At 41.5% G+C, this 20,472-nt stretch overlaps 1 protein-coding gene across 4 annotated transcripts in view; it reads right to left on the bottom strand.

Moving 5' to 3' along the window:
* Window positions 1–9,135: 9,135 nt before the first annotated feature.
* The window catches only part of Zdbf2 (zinc finger DBF-type containing 2), a 40,991-nt gene continuing 29,654 nt past the window's right edge, over window positions 9,136–20,472 (bottom strand). For 2 of the 4 annotated variants that reach the window (XM_036173149.1, XM_036173150.1), the window contains one exon: window positions 9,136–18,502. In XM_036173149.1, coding sequence (XP_036029042.1) covers window positions 9,688–18,502 — 8,815 coding nt within the window. In that variant the 3' untranslated portion in view covers window positions 9,136–9,687. The remainder of the gene's footprint in view (window positions 18,503–20,472) is intronic. The other 2 variants (XM_036173151.1, XM_036173152.1) reach the window with 2 other exon arrangements.

Below are 20,472 nucleotides of genomic sequence, written 5' to 3'. Positions count from 1 at the left end.
GGTGCTCAATCACCCAATCACACTCAGCAGGGGCAAGCAGACAGGCCAAGAATTCCAGACCCATATAGAGATCACCACTGTCTACCTGGAAATAGTACCTTGGCCAAGTCAAAACAACTAGTGGCTTTTCCAACCTCCAAAACAAGGATATTAATGTGTGGAGCACTGATAACTAGTAACATTATCTAAAAGTGACTGTGAGGTGCTACTTCCTTTCATTCATTTTTCATAATTTATTTATTCAACACATTTTTTGCAAACCTATTGACAGGCAGATATTGTTAAAGGCCAGACAGGACAAATATTGGTGAATAAAGTAGATGAGGCCCAATTTTGATGAAGTCTATGTGCCAGTGAGGAAAACAGACACACAGAAAATGCATATGCACAAATTACACCAAGTGTTAAGAAGGAAAAGTATTTGGCTGAATGCAGTTTTTTTTGTTTGTTTGTTTGTTTTTGTTGTTGTTGTTTTTGGTTTTTTGAGACAGGGTTTCTCCATTTAGTTTTGGTGCCTTTCCTAGAACTCATTCTATAGACCAGGCTGGCCTCTAACTCACAGAGATCCGCCTGCTTCTGTCTCCCAAGTGCTGGGATTAAAGGCATATGCCACCACCGCCCAGCCTGAATGCAGTATCTTACACTTTTGTAGAGCCATATAACCTAGCAAGGAAACCAAAATATACAAGTTTTTAAAATTTATTTTATTATGTGCATTGGTGTTTTGCCCTCATGCTTGTCTGTGTGAGGGCATCAGATCCTTAGAACTGGAATTGCAGACAGTTGTGAGCTGCTATGTGGGTGCTGGGAATTGAACCCGGGTCCTCTGGAAGAGCAGCCAGTGCTCTTAACCACTGAGCCATCTCTCCATCCCTGAACATACACATTATATATATATATATATATATATGGCTTTTCAATTTCAGAATTTCTAGTTCTTTTTTTCCCCTACTTTCTCTTTATTGGTACCCTTTGGGAAAATATTTTCCTACCTTCTGTAATGACTGTTCTTGGTTGTCAACTTGACTAGATCTGGAATTAACTAAAACCCAAAAATGGAGGACACACCTATGAGGGATTTTTTTTGCTTAATTTGAAGAAAGTAAACCCACTTCTAAGCCAGATCTTTGAGGTGGGAAGAGACACACCTTTAATCCCGATCCTGAGGCAGGAAGACATACCTTTAATCTGGACCACACCTTCTGCTGGAAGTCTTATATAAGGACTTGAAGAAGGAAGCTTTTGCTCTTTGCCTGCTTGCCCTCACCTTGCTGGCAAATCCATTCCTTTCCTAGCATTAGGGCCTACTTTCAGCATATACTGAAAACCAGCTGAGACATCCAGCTTTGAGGACTGAGAAACCATTGGATTCTTGGGCTTTCTGTTTACAGCCAGCCATTGTTGGATTAGCTGGACCACAGCCTGTAAGTTATTCTAATAAACTTCCTTTATATAGAGAGAGAGAGATTCATTCTGTAAGTTCTGTAACTCTAGAGAACCCTGACTAATAAAATTTCTCACATGATTTTAGTTTTGCTTTTAAATTGATATTTATAAATCATATACATTACACATATATAGTAGCTGGGTTAATGTCTTTATTGCAAGTCCACCCTTCAAGGACATTTTCTATTAAGTGTATCTGGTTCTTCTTCTGTGTATGGTTGTAGTTTCCTGTTTCTTTTTTTTTTTCTATTTTTTAAATAAAAAAAAATAGGTGTTTTAGGATTGAGGAGATAAATCTGTAGGTAAAGTTCTTGCTACACAATCATTAGGACCTGATTTCAAATTCCCAGTACTCCAGGAAAAAATTGGGCATGATGATGCTGAGAAGTGGAGACAGGAGTATCCTGGAGGCTTTCTGGCCAGATAGTCTTGCCTCTTGCTTCTACACATGCACTTCTACACATGGGAACATGTACATGCCCCACTCCACCCCACCTCACACCACACACACACACACACACACACACACACACACACACACACACACACGCAGCCTAGGTATTTAAGGCTGAACTGCTGGGGATCAAATCCTGGGCTTTTTTGTGCATGTCAGGGAGCGCTGTTTCACTAAACCTCATTCCCAGCCCCTAAACCAGTATCTTGTATATGACATCTCTGGAAGTTGGTTATTAAATGTTGCTATTTGATAGTTTGGTGATTTTCACGAGCTATTTCTGTGAATCCCAACTCCCTGTACTGTGAATCCACTGACTTACCTGTTCATTGAGCTTACTGGTCAGCTAATGGTGGGTCAGAATTAATACCCCATGAAAATGCTTTATGTGTATGTGTTATCAGTATTTGCATTCAGATCTCTGGCAGTTTACAACTCTGCCTTAGCCCTAACTTCCTACTTAAATAGGATCTCTAGTCAGTCAGACATGAATGAGGTCTTCTCTGGATTTTCTAGGGCATGAGTCAGATCACCAGGAGTTATCAGAGCTTTTCCCATTGACACTTTGCTTCTCACCCTGTCCAGATTGGATCAAGTTCTTGCTTCCCTCATGTGGTAATATTGTCCTAGGTAGACATGATTTTAGACAGTTTTCAGTGAGTCTTCAAGAAAAATGCCCTGAGAATAGTTTTCAGCAGAATTAACTCCATGTCAGGACAAACTAATACAACTCCCTTCAAATGGGGTTTTCCCAGGAAGCTGTGAAGGCATGTCGAAATGTCAGTTCTGGGGATAGGGTTTTTGGAGGAGCACCACAATAATACCTCCTCTGGAGCTACAAGGCTACTGGTTTTCATAGCAACTACATGCCAAGATTGTTCTGGTTTAAGGCTACAGTGGAGCTGGTGAGTATATAGTGAGAGCAATTCAAAATGCTGTCAGGCACACAATCCTGAGACTTGGAAGGTTTTCCTTAATATTCATTATAGAATTAAAAGCCTTCAATTTCTAGAAACCAGAAAGCTGTTCACCTTTCTGTTTTCTCATTATTCTTAAGGAGGGGATAGATTTAAAGAGGTCTTCATTTTAACACTCCAGAAGCTCCAGACTCTTTGGAGTTAAATAAAAATGTCTGAGATGATGTTCTCAACTAATTTTGTGACCATAGGAGTGGAGACAAGCATTATGGAAGAATTATTTGTAGACCTCATTGAGGTGTAGGTTATATACAAACTTTAATCAAGTATAGCTTGATGGGTTAGTGTTTTTAACAATTTTTGATGTAAAAAAAAATGGTAGTTTTTGTATCTCTGTAGTAGAAAGATCAGAGCAACAATACCTATGACCTCAAATATCCTTTGTAGCAAAAACATTAGACAAATCATTGTTTTGAAGTATACACTAATTGTGACCTTGTATTACTCCAGATTGTGCCCTTGTACCCATAGAACAATGTCAGAACATGGTCCAGGAGTGGAGTCCTGTGAAAATTCTGAGAGCTTGTGAGGAAACTCCAAGAGTCTTGTGACCTTGGGTTATGCAGAACATGGAATTGCTCTTGGAATGTTTCTGTGACCTTTCTAGGTGTAGTGGATAGGAGTGAGTTTCCTTCAGACTAGTCATTATAACTGTCTATTAATGAGACTCATTTCATCAGCTCCATTCTCCCAGATCCCATGGCCTACAGAGTGGTGACAGACCAGGGATCTCTCCTTTTCCCTGTCCTCTCAACCAGGCTTTCCTCTCCACTTCTGAGTTTGACATTTTTAGATTCCACACATAAATGAGATTCTTCAGTTTATGTGCATTAGCCTATTTCATTTAGAATGTTCCCCCGAGTTGACCCAATTGTCTTAAGTGAATTTTTTTTTTCTTTTTCTTTTTTTGTGGCTGGATAGTATTTCATTGTAAACATAAGACTGATTTTATATCCATTCACATGTTGATTGACTGTGGGAAAACTTGGAGGTAAGTGAAATGATGGAAACTGGGTGAACTTAGTGTGTCATTCTCCTAATCACACATGTTAAAAACTGAGGTGATTCACTAGCAGAACGGGCCGAGCTTAAGGACTAGAATCTCGATGCTTCCAAATACCATTATCGGTGTGTACTGGTATCTCCAGCAAGTACTGACTTAATTCCCATATAACTATTGTTTCTCAGAAGGCCTGGGAATGCTAAACTCTAAATAATATACAATACAAATCCACAGAAGGCTTACATATCGAATATTTGGCATAAATACTGGACAGGGGTTAAGAAAAGAAATTGGATCCCATGACTATTCCATAGAGTATGGAATAATTCATGGAATCTGTACTACAAAGTGCTTATGCTTTCCTATAAAATGTTTCTCTAACCCTAGTAATTAAAAGGAATTTTTGCAGATGATTTCACCTCTGGTGAGTGAAGTTTCAACCTAAAAGGATGTAAGAAAAGAATGTACCTATCTCAGCACAGAAGTATAGCTCAGTAGACTGCTTGCCACTTATGTTTGGATTCTTGGAACCCACTGTTGGTCCAGGCATGTAGGGATATTGGGGGAGGATAGAATATTAATTATAAGCTTGCCATCTGTCTTATATGATTATGCATTTTCTTTGTGAAGTTTTGTTTTTTGAAACAGGGTCTTGCTGTATAGCCCAGACTGGTCTTGAACTCTCAGTAATCCTGCTTTGGTCTCCTGAATGTCACCATCACCACACTTTACAGGATGTCTCACTATACCCTTGAACTCCAACTCTCCTGCCTCAGTCTCCCCAAAAGGGCTAGAATTACAGGTGTGTAGCATCAATTTTTCTGTAATAATTACCACCAAAGTTAGTTGTAAAAAAGTCTGTGAGATGTGTGCAAGTGCAGTTACCTTCCAAGCCTAATGATCAGTCTGATCACGGGACCCACAGAGTAGGAGGAAAGCTGACTCCTGTAAATTGTCCCCCACCCCACCCCCACACAAGCATTGTGAGCAAACACACACACAATAAACAGATCTAAGAAAACTTTAAGTGTCAACTACTTTGTGAAGAACTCTATAAGATGCAAATCCCACCCCATTTCTGTGACTTTTTAAAGGCTTTTTTCATAAAATAAAGACAAACACAGGATATATTCTATCACCACATTTATTCAAACTGACATCACATGGCTTCAGTTAATACACACTGAGAAGAACACAGAATTCCAAAAATGCAGGTTACAAGGAAACATCAGACAAGCTCAAACTCAAGGATATCCCACAAATAAAGCAGTACCTTTAAAATGCCATGCTATCAAGTACAGACAGGCGAGAAACTGCTCCACACCGAAGAAACCAACAAAGTCCATCAAGTCCAGAAATGTGGATCAAATCCAGAACCTACAAGGACATTTTGGGATAATTTGTGAAATTTTAATAAGGTCTGCAGAGTAGATAGATGAGATCAATGTTGACTTCCTGGTTTTGACAGTATCTAAATATGCTGAACAACTTAACCAAGAGGTTGTCACCAACACAGTTCCTGGCTCTGTGGCACATCTGGATTAAACCAGCAATTTAGTGGTTACCATTCTCAGATTTCAGTTCCTTGCAAGCAATCCCTCATGAAAGGATTGAGAGCATGAGGTGATGTGTGTGTGTGTGCTGAAACTGAGGACTGACTGAGCACAGGGAAAAGAATGCCACACTGGGCAGGAAAAGGAGAGTCAAAGATCCAAAGAGCATTCGACACTCAAGTGCACCACAAGAACACCCCAAAAGGCAACTCTGCTGTCCAGTCTTGGATCTGGGGAGTAATCAGATAATAAAGAAGAGCCATGAAGGGAACAACGCTGGCCTCACCTGCTGGCTTTCTCACTTGCTGTCAGGAGACAAAGACTCTGGTAGGAGTGTCACTAAAAACTGAGAACTGGAGTACAACACAGCAGCAGGGCACCTAATCCACACACACAACGCCCTGGGTTCAATTCTCAGAGGCAGAACGACAACAAAATAAAAACTGAAGTCAATTTAAAACTACTTGCTAAAAAGTAACTAAAAACCCAAAATAATCAGCATGCTATATCTAACACAGGAGACTCTCACCCAAACAACGAAAAACAACAAAACAAAACAACAACAACCCTAATCCTGATAAACAAATTTTTTTAAAAAGTGAAACAAAACAACAAAAAACTACATAAAGACTAACATAAAGGTACCGTTTTTTATAAACTAAGCAGGGAAGCTAAGGAGACAGAACCTAGAAGAGAGACACCCTATAACTGGGGGTTAACTACGCTATGCCTCAGTTTTCTCCCTAGTAATCATTCTAGGATCCAAGGCTCCCAAAGATCAAGGGACACAACAGTTAAAGCTTAGGGAAATATGCTGTACTCAAGAAGGGCTCAATATGTACAAACCCTAAATTTGGGAGGAGTAAACCTGGTAACTAAATTGCTTCCCAGGTTTAAAGGTTATTAAAACCAATAAACAAACCTAGAAATAATGTAAAGCCCCAGCAACAAACTACTGCAGCCTCAACCTAATTCTTATTCAAAGCAGGTAAGTTTGAAAAACAAAGCCCATGGCTTAAAATACTTGGAACTTTACACACATAAAGTATAAGGACAAAGGGAAATGTTTTAAATTATCCTTCCTCCCCCCGCTAATATCTGAGTTCATTTGAACAAGAGATGAGGAAATGCTAAGTCTCTTTCCCTTCCATTTCCCCAATTTGGCATTTTGGTGTATAATTCTGTAATTCCATGATTCTAAACATAAAAGTCCTTTACTAAAAAGTAATTTCTCATTGGAAAGAGTAAGATATTCTCATTCTAGAAACAAACCCTGTAAGTCAACAATTCTAGGGTCACAACGCCTGTCTCACTCTTCCCTGACATACTCTTCCATATCATCCTGCCATCACGGTCTTACTATGGTACTAGAAGACAGGGAGGTAGATGGAAGGTTTGGGGTTCTCCTTTCCCAAAAGGGATCAGATGGTGGGATGGATCCTGCTCCTGAACTCAATCCTTTCAGTCAGGTGCGCAAGTAAAACACGGCTGCCCCATCACTCCACCACGCAAATAAGTGGTCGTTTAATCTTTTGAAATAACTACTGACTTGAGTACAACCGTGCATCTTTGGTTAAACTATTTTCTCGCCAGCATCAACATTTGCGCTCTCTTATTTATCATCTTTCAGGCCTTTTACAGAGTTACTTCAGACTTGGTTACTCTCTGATTCTTTTTAAGTATTTCCAGGAAGAGGTTCTAATATGAGGAGAGAGTACACACAAATTTCAATATTTAATAAATTTATCTTGATAACATCAAAACAAGCTTACACTTTAAATTGCATTATAAAAAATACATCGGTCTTCACATTAGTTTTACATGGAAATATATAATTATTTGAATATTTAAATATAGCTTTCTTTAAGCAAAAAAAAAAAGTGTTACTCAAAGCCCTAGTTACATAAATAATTTAAATGCACAAATGCAAAAAACACTCTTTACACACACTGTATACACCAGGACAATTACAATAAAAATCTATTCAAGATACTGAAAAAGACAAGATTAACAAAATATTCACTATGGTTGTAATTTGATGTAATACTATTAAAAGACTATAATGCACTCTTGACTACACAAAATAAGCAATTGTTTCAAGCTAGCCTGAAAATTAAGCCAACATTCATGTAGAGAAAGGGGCACATCTTGTATCCTATCAAATTCTGAAAAATTCTCTTCCAATTTAACTTACGTTTTATAATGTCAAATTTCCAAGCTTGCCTAAAATAATGTTCCTTAGAAGAACTTAGTAAACACTTGCAAAATGCTAAACAAAAACATCATATCTGAGGCAGACATTTTATATTTGGGTGATGTGAATTTTACATAGGAATCTTTTCCTTAAAATGGTACTTAGAAGAAGAAAGAAAACTGTAACATTTTTGAACTTGAAATTTTTATCATTTGAATTATAAGAGTAATCCTCATTGCAGATTATAATCATAACAGACATAATCTGGAATAATTCCATAGTAGGTTATTTGGGTATGAACTCTCTCTTTTAACTTACATTGCAGGAGTGTTTATTTTAGTGGGTGTCTGGGAACTACAAAAGACATTAACACCTGCAAACAGAGTGCTTTTACAGTTTACTTCATAATCAGTGAAACAGAGTTTTCTTCCTTAATTTAAAAAAAAAAAAAACAAAAACAAAAACAAAAACCTAGTGGCTTACTGAGATATTTTTTAAGAAAGGGAATTAAAATGTTTATATAATCAGGAGGCAAGGTTGAAGAAATAAAACACGTTACTTGCCAACTTAAACACACACACACACACACACACACACACACACACACACACACATTTGTCCACTCTGCAATATAATTACTGTATATTTAGAAGTAATGACAATATTATCACCATTAATGACTCACAGGTTAAGTAATGGCACCTGAAACAAAACCACATTGATATTTCATCAATTCTAAGGTAGCACAGTTTTATCTCTGAAATCAACACACAGCTTAACACGGACTCTAGTTTCACTAAGATATAGCAGTTACACAATAAAGGGAAACTTTGTTTCCTTGTAACAAGATGACAGAAAGAGATAGAGGTCCTGACTGAACAAGAAATAGGATGCATCTGCACCAGCTCAGTCAACGTCCCTTACAGGAATATACTCAAGTACCAGAGGCTCACACTGTGTATCCAAGCATCTTTTATCTGAACTGTTAAAATCAAATAGGTAGTTTAAGAAAAGGTGTCAAATTAGTTTCACCTTGAACTATCTAACTAGTTTAAGATAATTAGACAGTTGAAGATAAACTGATGTATAAATCATTTCTCACTTGTAAAGTGAGTCTCTAGTTAAGTTACTCGTTTACATGTTCTGAAATGTTCAAGTTTTTCACTCATTGACAATGGCCAGCCCACACACTATTATCAAACCAATAACTTTACTTCAGTATTTTTAATGGTGGCTGAAATATTAATAAGTAAGATAATAAAAATTACCTGGATTTTCATTTTAGACTACTAGTAAAGGAGAAAAGGTAGTTAAAAGCCTAATCACGTTCACAAAGTCTTTTTCCAAATAAGGTTAATAATGCCAATGAACAGACTGTGGGTATGTGTCCAAACGAGGAAAGCTACAGACTTGCAGGTCCAATCTAAATGAAGGAGAAAGAATTTCTGTTATCTATAAAAATCACCAGGCACTTAAAAAAAAAAAAAAAACTCAAAAATTATTTCGTGGAATGCCTTTAAAAGAAAAACAAATTATATTTTTGTGAACATTCAAGTCAATCATAGTTGAAAACTGAGATAGCACAATGTCGCTCTTTTTATTTATCCAATTAGAATACTTATTGACGATTCAACTTGTAAGCATGGTAATTCAGTAAAGACGTCTGTCCAATTGTTTAAAAGATGACATTAATAAGTTTGCTATGTTCATTCTCCCAGTGTTCTAACTTTTTGGCACAAAAGATTTCCAGAGGAAATGAATGTGAACATGATTTAAGGGACAAAATTCTATGCTAAATTATAAGACAAATTAAGATGAAGCTCTTCTACAGAAACGGGACAAAGTTTGCTTTTAAATCTTTAAAAGAAAAAACAAAAAGGACCCTAAACACTAATCTTAAATGAATATAAAATCTCTGAAAAATAATTATCTGTAGCAAAATAGTGTAAGGATAGTGTAAGGTCCGTTTCCCCACCAAAGCTGGGAAAAGTATGTTCGCTCAAGTCCGAGTGTGTCCCATCCAAGTGAGGACCGCTCTCCATCAGCTGTGATAGGCGCTTTTATTTTGCCTCATTACTTCTCGATTTGCTTGCAAGACGAGTCACCATCCTGTCGGTGTTTGATGCGGAACTTGAGCTTCTCAGGTCATATTCTCTCACAGGAAGTAGCTTCTTCCTCCTTCGGTATTTAGTTTTCCGGTAGCGCCTTACTCCTGCCGCATTAGAGACAGCAGGCATCTCTGCAGGCCCTGCAGCAGCGCTGGATGGCTCTTCAGCAACAGCTGGGACGACTGACAGGCTCAAACGCGCACGCGCTTCAACCGCTGGGACGACTGACAGGCTCGCACGCGCACGCGCTTCAACCGCTGGGACGACTGACAGGCTCAAACGCGCACGCGCGCGCTCACGCGCACGCTCACGCGCACGCGCTTCGGCTGCTGCTTTCTTGGCCTTCTTTATCTTCCTGGCGACTATCTTCTTCTTCCTCAGTTGCATTCGAATGAGAACAGTCTTTGACTGACGCCTCCGGCGTGTAGAACTACGGCATCCACAAAAATACTTCCTGAAGATATCGGCTGCTTTCAGCTGAACCCAAATAGCCATTTTTTCTGAAAATTTTCTTGTTTTTTTCTGGAGAACCACTGTTTTGTAAGCATTTTTTAGTAAGCTTGATTCATGTGTAGCGGCCATCTTCTTTTTCCAAAATTTCTTTTGATTTTTGCTGTCTACAACCTCCTTTAAAATTAATTTGGGAATAGTTCTGGCACTGTCATTATTTAAAACAGTTTGCTGGAAATTGTTATCCTTTGGAACTGCAGGAGCACCCACACCTGAATTTTCTGGATGTGAAGACTGGCTGGCCCCAAGGATCCTGAACACAATTCTCTTCTTCGGCATTGCCAGAATAGATCTTGAAGCCACGTTTGGTCTGTTGGCACCACTCTCCCCTGCACCCGGCTTTGGGTCAGTCTTACTAAGATCACTGCCAGCTACCTCTTGTTTGTCATGGTCTGGTACCGCTGGGGTCTGTGGAGGATTAATTACAGTTTTCTTAGGTGATGGGCTAGGAGCGCTGTGCTCTTTACAACTGTATATGAACCGTAAATCCCTCTCCCTGCCAGGCTTCGTTTTAGGTGGGTTCAAAGACTGATCTTCCTTCACACTTAGAGAAGAAAAAATAGAGACTAAGGAATCGGGCTGTACAGGCTCCGAAGCTGTAGTTTGTGGTTTGGGTAACTCTGTTTTCTCAGTTTTCTTTGTTGGTTTTTTTTTCTGGCTGTCACGTTGGAAATGCTTCTTTTTTGGTAATCGTTCTTGTCTTGCCACTTTTCTTTTCTTCCCAGAACTTGCTTGAGTTCCACATCTGACTCCTTCTACCTGGTTCTCAGAAGCCACATGCCCATGTTGCTGATGGAGCCCCTCTGCTAGGGAACAAGATGGTTTATCTACAGCCACTGAGAAGTCATTGGTGTCTCCAACTTTACCTTCAGTATATTCAAGATTTGGCAATTCGTGAACTGATGTGGTGTTCTGGTTATTGTCAGAGCAGGCAGTCTTTTCTTTTGCAACCAGAAGAACTTTCTTGATCTCAGAGCAACTGGAGCGATGACCCTGAGATTCCTGTGCATTGCTTTGCACCTCATCTTCGCTCGTTAGAGACCGAGTTTTTCCAGCAAGCGATGGAGCTTCTTGGCTCATCTGAGACTGAGTTTCAGCAACCGATGGAGCTTCTTCGCTCATCTGACACCTAGTATCAGCAACCAATGGAGCTTCTTCACTCATCTGAGACCAAGTTCCAACAACCGATGGAGCTTCTTCACCCATCTGAGACCAAGTTCCAACAACCGATGGAGCTTCTTCACTTGTCTGAGACCAAGTTCCAACAACCGATGGAGCTTCTTCACTTGTCTGAGACCAAGTTCCAACAACCAATGGAGCTTCTTCGCTTGTCTGAGACCAAGTTCCAACAACCGATGGAGCTTCTTCGCTCATCTGAGACCAAGTTCCAGCAACTGATGGAGCTTCTTCACTTGTCTGAGACCAAGTTCCAGCAACCGATGGAGTTTCTTCGCTCATCTGAGACCAAGTTCCAGCAACCGATGGAGCTTCTTCACTCGTCTGAGACCAAGTTCCAACAACCGATGGAGCTTCTTCACTTGTCTGAGACCAAGTTCCAACAACCGATGGAGCTTCTTCACTTGTCTGAGACCAAGTTCCAGCAACCGATGGAGCTTCTTCACTTGTCTGAGACCAAGTTCCAACAACCGATGGAGCTTCTTCACTCGTCTGAGACCAAGTTCCAACAACCGATGGAGCTTCTTCACTTGTCTGAGACCAAGTTCCAGCAACTGATGGAGCTTCTTCGCTTGTCTGAGACCAAGTTCCAGCAACAGATGGAGCTTCTTCGCTCATCTGAGACCAAGTTCTAACCGATGGAGCTTCTTCACTTGTCTGAGACCAAGTTCCAGCAAACGATGGAGCTTCTTCACTTGTCTGAGACCAAGTTCTAACCGATGGAGCTTCTTCACTTGTCTGAGACCAAGTTCTAACCGATGGAGCTTCTTCACTTGTCTGAGACCAAGTTCTAACCGATGGAGCTTCTTCACTTGTCTGAGACCAAGTTCCAGCAACCGATGGAGCTTCTTCACTCATCTGAGACCAAGTTCTAACCGATGGAGCTTCTTCACTTGTCTGAGACCAAGTTCTAACCGATGGAGCTTCTTCACTTGTCTGAGACCAAGTTCTAACCGATGGAGCTTCTTCACTTGTCTGAGACCAAGTTCCAACAACCGATGGAGCTTCTTCACTTGTCTGAGACCAAGTTCCAACAACCGATGGAGCTTCTTCACTCGCCTGAGACCAAGTTCTAACCGATGGAGCTTCTTCACTCGCCTGAGACCAAGTTCTAACCGATGGAGCTTCTTCACTTGTCTGAGACCAAGTTCTAACCGATGGAGCTTCTTCACTTGTCTGAGACCAAGTTCCAGCAACTGATGGAGCTTCTTCACTTGTCTGAGACCAAGTTCCAGCAACAGATGGAGTTTCTTCACTCATCTGAGACCAAGTTCCAGCAACCGATGGAGCTTCTTCGCTCATCTGAGACCAAGTTTCAGAAACCGATGGAGCTTCTTCACTTGTCTGAGACCAAGTTCCAGCAACCGATGGAGCTTCTTCACCCATCTGAGACCAAGTTCCAGCAACCGATGGAGCTTCTTCGCTCATCTGAGACCAAGTTCCAACAACCGATGGAGCTTCTTCACTCGACTGAGACCAAGTTTCAGAAACCGATGGAGCTTCTTCACTCATCTGAGACCAAGTTTCAGAAACCGATGGAGCTTCTTCACTCATCTGAGACCAAGTTCCAACAACCGATGGAGCTTCTTCACTCATCTGAGACCAAGTTTCAGAAACCGATGGAGCTTCTTCGCTTGTCTGAGACCAAGTTCCAACAACCAATGGAGCTTCTTCACTTGTCTGAAACCAAGTTCCAACAACTGATGGAGCTTCTTCGCTCATTAGAGACCGAGTTTCAGCCACCGATGGAGCTTCTTCGCTCATCTGAGACTGAGTTTCAGCAACTGATGGAGGGACCTGAGGTGGCACTTCAAGAACCAGTTCTGCCAACTCTTCTGCTTCTTCCGTCTCATCGAGGTCTTGATATTCATACTTAGTTACTTTCATGTCGAAAGTTATCCTCTTAGTGGGGCGTGATTTCTTGGCAGGTTGAGGTTCATCGGTGTCATAATCATTGTGAAAACGCAGGTCAGATGGAGAAGTTTCTAAATCCTCGTCCGGTATCTTCAAAGGGATGTGTACCACAGTTGTGCGGCTCATCAATGACATAGGACGGGTACTACTAGTACTGCTTGGTGCAAAACTACCAGATTCCCAGTTCCTGTCTCGACAGGCAACACTTCTTGGCTCTTGCCAAAGACTGACATTTCTAACAGTATCTTCCGAAGTGAAACGTCTTTTATGACGATTAGAGACATACTTCTTAACTTCTGGACCAACAGAACTACGATCAGTCCCTTGTAACTGGCTGGTAGTGGGCTGTTCAGAGGCATCATGGCCATTAGAGTCATAGTTCTTAACTTCTGGGACAATACAACTACCATTAGTCTCTTGTAACTGGCAGGTAGTGGGCTGTTCAGAGGCATCAACATTGAAATTGAGTTCATGACCACAAGATGAACAAGTGGAATCTCCCAGAATAATGTAGTCATTCTTCCGATTTATTATTTTGAAACTTTCCTTGGATTGATTTGTCACTGACTGAGAGGCTTCATAATCACAACCACAGAATTTGCAATAGTACTTTTCAATTGCTGCAGAACCAACAGAATCTGTGTTTATCTCACTGGTTTCTTTGACAGTCAACTGAGGTGGCTCAGTTTCTAGCTGAAGAGGGATATTGGACTCAGAAATTACTTCCCGGTCACAATCATCACTGGACACAACATCCACAAACACCACCTGTGGTGCATCTGTCTCTCCATCATCTGGTGTTTGAAGCTGGTTAACTACTATTTGAAAGGAGACGTCAGAGTCATACAGCACTTGAGGCTCACAGGATTCGTTGCATTTTTCTTCCATGTCAAGCTCTTTCTTCTCAAGATACGCTACTTTGCAAGCCACGTGAGGTGGGTCAACTCCTGCCGGTAGGTGAACACCAGAACTGTATGTTACTTCAGAACAACATGGCTGGAAGGTCTCATTTTCTAGGTCATCATGAGTCTCTCTTTGCAGGTTTACTTCTGTGATAGACGCATCCTCCACAGATGGATCTGTCACCAACTGAACAGGATCATCAGCATAGCAAGTTGGTTCAAAATCAACTAGCTTGTAGCTCTTATCTTCCAGATAAATATGGTCTTCCTTCAGATTCATTTCCTTGACAGTTTTTTGAAGATGGCCTGCTACTGACTGACAAGGATCACTGGAATCCAAACTCATTTCAGGACCATCATGGGAATCAACACTCACTTCAGGACCACAAGGACTGCTGCTCTTCAAACTGGTACACTCTTTTTGCAAATGCTGTGGTTTCCGAGTCACTGAACAAAAAATGACATTTGAAATAGCCACTATTTCAGAGCCACAGGGCTCACAGTCACTATCATGTGGACTAACATGTCCCCTCAGTAAATTTATCTCTTCAGCAGGCAATTGGGCTGTATTAGTCACAGACTGAAGCGGTTCATCAGAATGCAAGTTTATTTGTGAGTCACTAGATTCAACGATCTTATCTTCCAAATCCCCCTGCTCCTTCCAACAGCTGACCTCCTGAACTACTACACCTTCCGTTTGGCCAGCCAGAGGCTGAGGGATGCTGGAAACATATGTATTTCCCAAACCCTGCACCTCATCCTTCTTACCCTCCACGTCATCTTTATCCTTCTGGCTTTGGTTTTCCTCACTGTCACTACGCTTATCAGCCTCTGATCGGACATCATTAGAATCACAAGACTTGTTATTCCTACCTTCAAGTTCAATGTGTTCAGGCTCCAAAACAGTTATTTCAGGTGCTTCAACTACTGACTGGACTAACAAATCAGAATCCAAATTTGTTTCAGAACTGGCATCCTGGGTGTTATCTTCTGAGGGCAATTGATCATTACTATCAAGATTTATTTGTTTAAGAGCTACTTCAAGGTGATCCATTGCAGAATGAAAAGAAACACTGGAATCATGCATTAGTTTTGAATAAATAAGTTCACTGATCTTCTTTTCAAGGTCCTTTGCCTCATTTTTCCACTGGCTCATTTTTGTGATCACGTCATCTTTAGGTGGTGCCTGACAGTGGCCAGGAGAATCAACATTTGCTTTAGAATCACTGGGTTGGTCGTTTGTGTCTTCCATTTCAACATGGTCTTCCTTCTCGACTGGCTGAGGTTGGCTAATGACTGAATCAAGACAACCAGCAGTATTCAGACTGACTTCAGTGCTCTCATCTTTTGGGTCAGCATAGCCCTCTTTCAAAGCAGCTGGTTGAGGTTTTTCAGTCATTAACTGAGGCAAACCATCAGAATGGAAAGTAGGTGGAGAGTCATATTCATCATCGCTCTTGACTTCCTCAAGATGCTTTGTCTTTCTCTTGGCTTTCTTACCTACATAAAGTTCTGTCACTGCTTGAGGAGCAGACGAAGAAGCCGCATTGATTTCAGAATGAGATTCTGTGCTTTGACTTGGCAACTGAGCATGCTTTTCTTTTTGAGGGCACACATTTTTGACAATTACTTCACATTCGCAAATAACTGACTGAAAGGGGATACGAGAATCCAATCTTGTTTCAGAAGCACGTACTATAATGGGATCTTCAGAATGTCCAGGATTTGAGTTAAGAGTGTCTAGTTCAGAATCAGTAGGTTCATTTTCCTTTTGTTCTATGTGTACCTGCTCTTCGTTAGGGGAATGTATCTTTTCAACAGCTACATCAGAATTAGTCACTGAATGAAGAGGGGCATTAGAATCCAAACATATTTCAGAACCACTGGGATTGTCATTCTTCCCTTCTAAATGAACGCTCTCTTCTTCCTGCATGATTACTTCTTTAACAGCTACTTCAGGGTGATCATTTCCTGAATGAAGAGGAATATCAGAATCATATGTTATTTCGGAAACACAAGATGCATTACTCTTATTTTCCAGATCAACAGGTTCCTCCTCATAAACAGCTACTTGAGGTTGGTCAGCTACTGAGTCATCGGGAATATCAGAATCAAAAGTTATGTAAGAACTACTTGACACACAGCTTTCATCTTCCAGGTTAAAGTCATCTTCGTTTATTCCTTCAACATCCAGCAGAGACCGCTCAGTAACTGACAGAAGAGGGGAATCGGAATCAAATGTCAACTCAGAACTGGAGCACCCATTGCTCTTAACTTCCATGTCGACATTTAACTCATCAAGATTTACTTCACCCCAAGCCCCTTGAGGTTGATCATTAGCTGACTGATAAGAAGCACGGGAATCAGAACTTAGATTAGAAATGCCAGAGTGAACACTCTGATTTTCTATGTCAACATCTACTTCCTCGGGATTTAGTGGAGATTGATCAGCCTCTAATTGAGCATCAGCATGAAAACCCATTTCAGGACCATGAGACTCACAGTTCATATCCCCACGGCTGGTACTCTGGTTCGGAACATTTATTTCTGCTTCTCTCTGGGGTTCATCAGCCACTGTCTCAAGAGAACCATCATGTTCAGGATGTGCTTCAGCACTCCTGGGTTGGTGTTCATTTTCCTGATGGACAGCTCTGTCCCTGGGGCTTCTTTCTCGAACAGGCATTTGGGGTGCCGCATCACTGTCAGAACTGAAACTACCTGACCCGTAGTTCTCATCAACCAGGTGCGCATGGGCATTCTTCGGAGGTTGCTGCTGTTCTGGGGCTTCTGGTGTCTCATCAGCTGAGGACCCAGAATCTTCACATGCTTCAGAGCTGCCGCTTCCGTAGTTGTCAACCAAGCGGATGGCCATCTGTGTGCGAAGACTTGCTGCTCTCACAGGCTGTGGGGGATGGCGACTAGTGGACGGAAGTGAGTCTTCACCGTCAAAATTCCCTTCAGAGCCACTAGACTCATAGCTCTCATCAACCAGACTGATGAGCTGCATGTTCCGTGTGATTACTGGAGAACGGCTGGGAGGCCCCTGATGAGAAGCGCTGCCATTATCTGAGGTTGCCCCAGAAACAGTAGGCGTTTCATCCCGAGGCTGGACATTGTCAGCATGTGCTTCTTCTGATCCATGTATTTCTCTAGCAGTCAGTTCAGATAGGGCACTTGGTGACCGACAAGAGGAGTCAGAATCAAAACTCGTGTCAGAACCTCTAGATTCATAGCTCTCATCTTCTTGGTCAGCTCCCTCTTCTTCCTCTTCTTCCTCCTCTTCCTCCTCCAGATGACGAAAGTCGTGTCCTGCAGCTTGGGAATGACCAGGTACCAGCTGAAGAGAGCCACGCTCGAAAGTCACTTCAGAACTCACTGGGTGCTCCTGTCTGTTAAGGACCAAACATGTCTCTTCTTGGGGACGGACCACGTTCGAACGAGAGGCCCCACGATGACGATGACGACGACGACGCTTTGGAATGGCACCTTCTCCAAGTGCTCCTGCTAGTGTGTCCCTCTCACAGGGGTCTCCTGATGTGCCTTCCCCTGCCTCAGAAGACAGCCCAGCTCTTACAGAACAAAGCTCATCACCTGTTAACTCACGGACTCGTACAACAGGGGAAAAAGACGCACCCTGAGCTCTGAGATTTTTCTGTGCAAGCAATTTGTCTAAATTTATGTTTAAAGGTTTCTTTTTCGGGTCTTTAGTGCCGGGTTGAGATGACGGATTGCTAGTGCCCTGATCTGGGGAGTCAAAGTATGTTTCAAGGTTTTCTGTGTCACAAGCTGGAAAGGAATCTGAAGCAACTGCCAGTACTAACCGAGGAGCACTGGTAGCCGCAACTGGTCTCTCAGAGCCTCTAGGCAAAGATCTGGCGGGAGCATTACAAATCACTGGGGGACGTACTAACTCTTTTCCACTAGTTGAAGCCTGAACAACACCGACTGAATTAACTCTTTCCACACCACTCTCAACTTCCTGAGCCAACTCCAAGGGCTGCTGCTGCCCCCGCTCCAGCTTTTGAATAACCGATGGTCGAACCGCAACCTCTGCACACTCCTGGGAAGTACCAGGTCTACAATCTATCTCTTCAACAGATTCTGAATCCTCCTCGGAGTTCCGCTCTCCACTGCTCTCTGCAGTATCATCCTCCTTTTCATCGGAGTCATCCAAAACAACCACTTCAGGTGACTCAGGATTTGCTGCTGCTGCTGCTGCTGCTGCTGCTGCTGCTGCTGCTGCAGCCGCCTCATCTGGTGCAGGTCTAAGAATAATGAGGGAAAAAAAACAACATTAAAATACCCTAGTTTTTGCTTAGAATTCATGGTATTGTTTTCTATTATGGACTATTCTTAGTGGAAAAAGAACACAAGTTATCACACCAGATTGTACACTCTAAATACTTTAGAAGTTAACTGGTAGAGAAGATACAGTAAGTCCACCAGCTGCTATTTTATAAACAAATGGCTCCTGAACATACAAAAATGTAAATGAATCCCTGTCTCCATTTTTCAGTTATCACAAAAGACAGAAAAGTCTGATCCAGAGGCTCAGGACGTCAGTCAGTAAAGCACTTGCCGAGTATGTGTAAGGCCCTGGGTTTGATCCTCAGAAACCTCAGTTTTTAAGAACTATGTCAAAAAAGACAAACTACAGAATTAATTATACCTATAGAAGCATATGGAAGAAGCTAGCCCTATCTGTTACCTTTAGGAAAGTGAACAGAAAAGTCTGGGGCCTCAACAGGAACACAGAGAATATGTATTTGTCTCCTTTTTTTTTAAAGGTGGTGATCTGGCTATGCTGCCCAGGTTGACCTTTCTCTAGAATGAGCAATGCTACCCCCTAAGTTTCCCAAGCAGCTGGAATTATAGGCACAATAACATCACACCCAGCTTACAACTGAATCAGTTCTGAATGTTCTTTCTGAATTATGCCTACATACACTATATTTTCCATTCAAAAGTTCAAATTACTTTTTGGTTTTTGTTAGTGCTTTTTTGTTGTTGTTTTGTTTTTTCGAGACAGGGTTTTTCTGTGTAACAGCCCTGGCTGTCCTTGAACTCACTTTGTAGACCAGGCTGGCCTCAAACACAGAGATCTACCTGCCTCTGCCTCTAGAGTGCTAGAATTAAAGACATGCGCTACCATGGCTGGCTGATTAAGTCACTTTTCTGAAGATCTGAAATTCCCTATCTAAGAATCTGTCCGCCATCTCTTCTACTGCCATCAGCACAACAAGCTTGATCCAAAACATTTTAGAAAACCTTCTTTCATATATACAAACAGCTGTCCTCAAGACAGTTACAGTCTCAATTCAAGTCATAGCAATCACCTACCAAAGGTTCTCTACTCAGTGGTACTCTCTATGGTAGACAGTGAACAAGTTCAAAGAAAGATAACCCGGCTCTCCAGAAGCGTTCAGTTGGCAGCAACATCCAGTGCAAAATGTCAATATCATCTTAATTAGCCCCCCAAAAAGGTATCACAACTAAGAGAAGCCTAAGGTATTATGAGCTAATTTAAGGTGGATATCCTAAAACAGAAAGAAATCAAACTTGAAAATCTTAGTTTAAAACTCCAATTTAAAAATTACTAAAAAGGTTGGGTAGTGGTAGCGCACACCTTTGATCCAAGCACTCAGAAGGCAGAGGAAGGTGGATCTCTGTAAGTTCAAGGCCAGCCTAGTCTACAAAGTGAGTTTCAGGACAGCCAGGGGTACACAGAAAAAAACTTGTCTCAGAAAAAAAAATATTAGGGAAATTTGAAGTTATAGACTTTAATGTATTATCAGTTCATTAGTTATAACAAATGTACCAGACTACTGTTGAGGCATTAATATTAGGTAAATTCAGTGAGGGAGAGGAGGGTGACAGGGCCTTACTATGTAGCCAGATGTGATGGGACTATGTAGGCCAAGCTGGCCTCAAACAGAGATCCTCCTGCCTCTACCTCCTGAGTGCTGGGATTAAAGGCATGTGCTACTATGCCCAACTTTATTTTAAAAAAAAATTCTTATTAGCACTTTTAATTTTTCTGCTAAAATTTTCTTTAAAAGATTACAGCTCCCCCCCAAAAAAGAGAGAGACCAGGGACTTCATCAAAGCAGTCCTCCGCACCCCTCCCCTCCGCATCCCCCTCCACCCTTGTGGAACAGAAAGCCATGTTTTTACACAAAGCTAGGAAACCCAAGCACCTCCCTCCCCTGGTATTTCAGACTTATAAAGGAGGTGA

Source organism: Onychomys torridus, chromosome 23 (genome assembly GCF_903995425.1).
Source record: "Onychomys torridus chromosome 23, mOncTor1.1, whole genome shotgun sequence".
NCBI lineage: Eukaryota > Metazoa > Chordata > Mammalia > Rodentia > Cricetidae > Onychomys > Onychomys torridus.
Note: the sequence above shows the minus strand (reverse complement) of the source record. Positions and strands in the feature narration are given on the sequence as shown.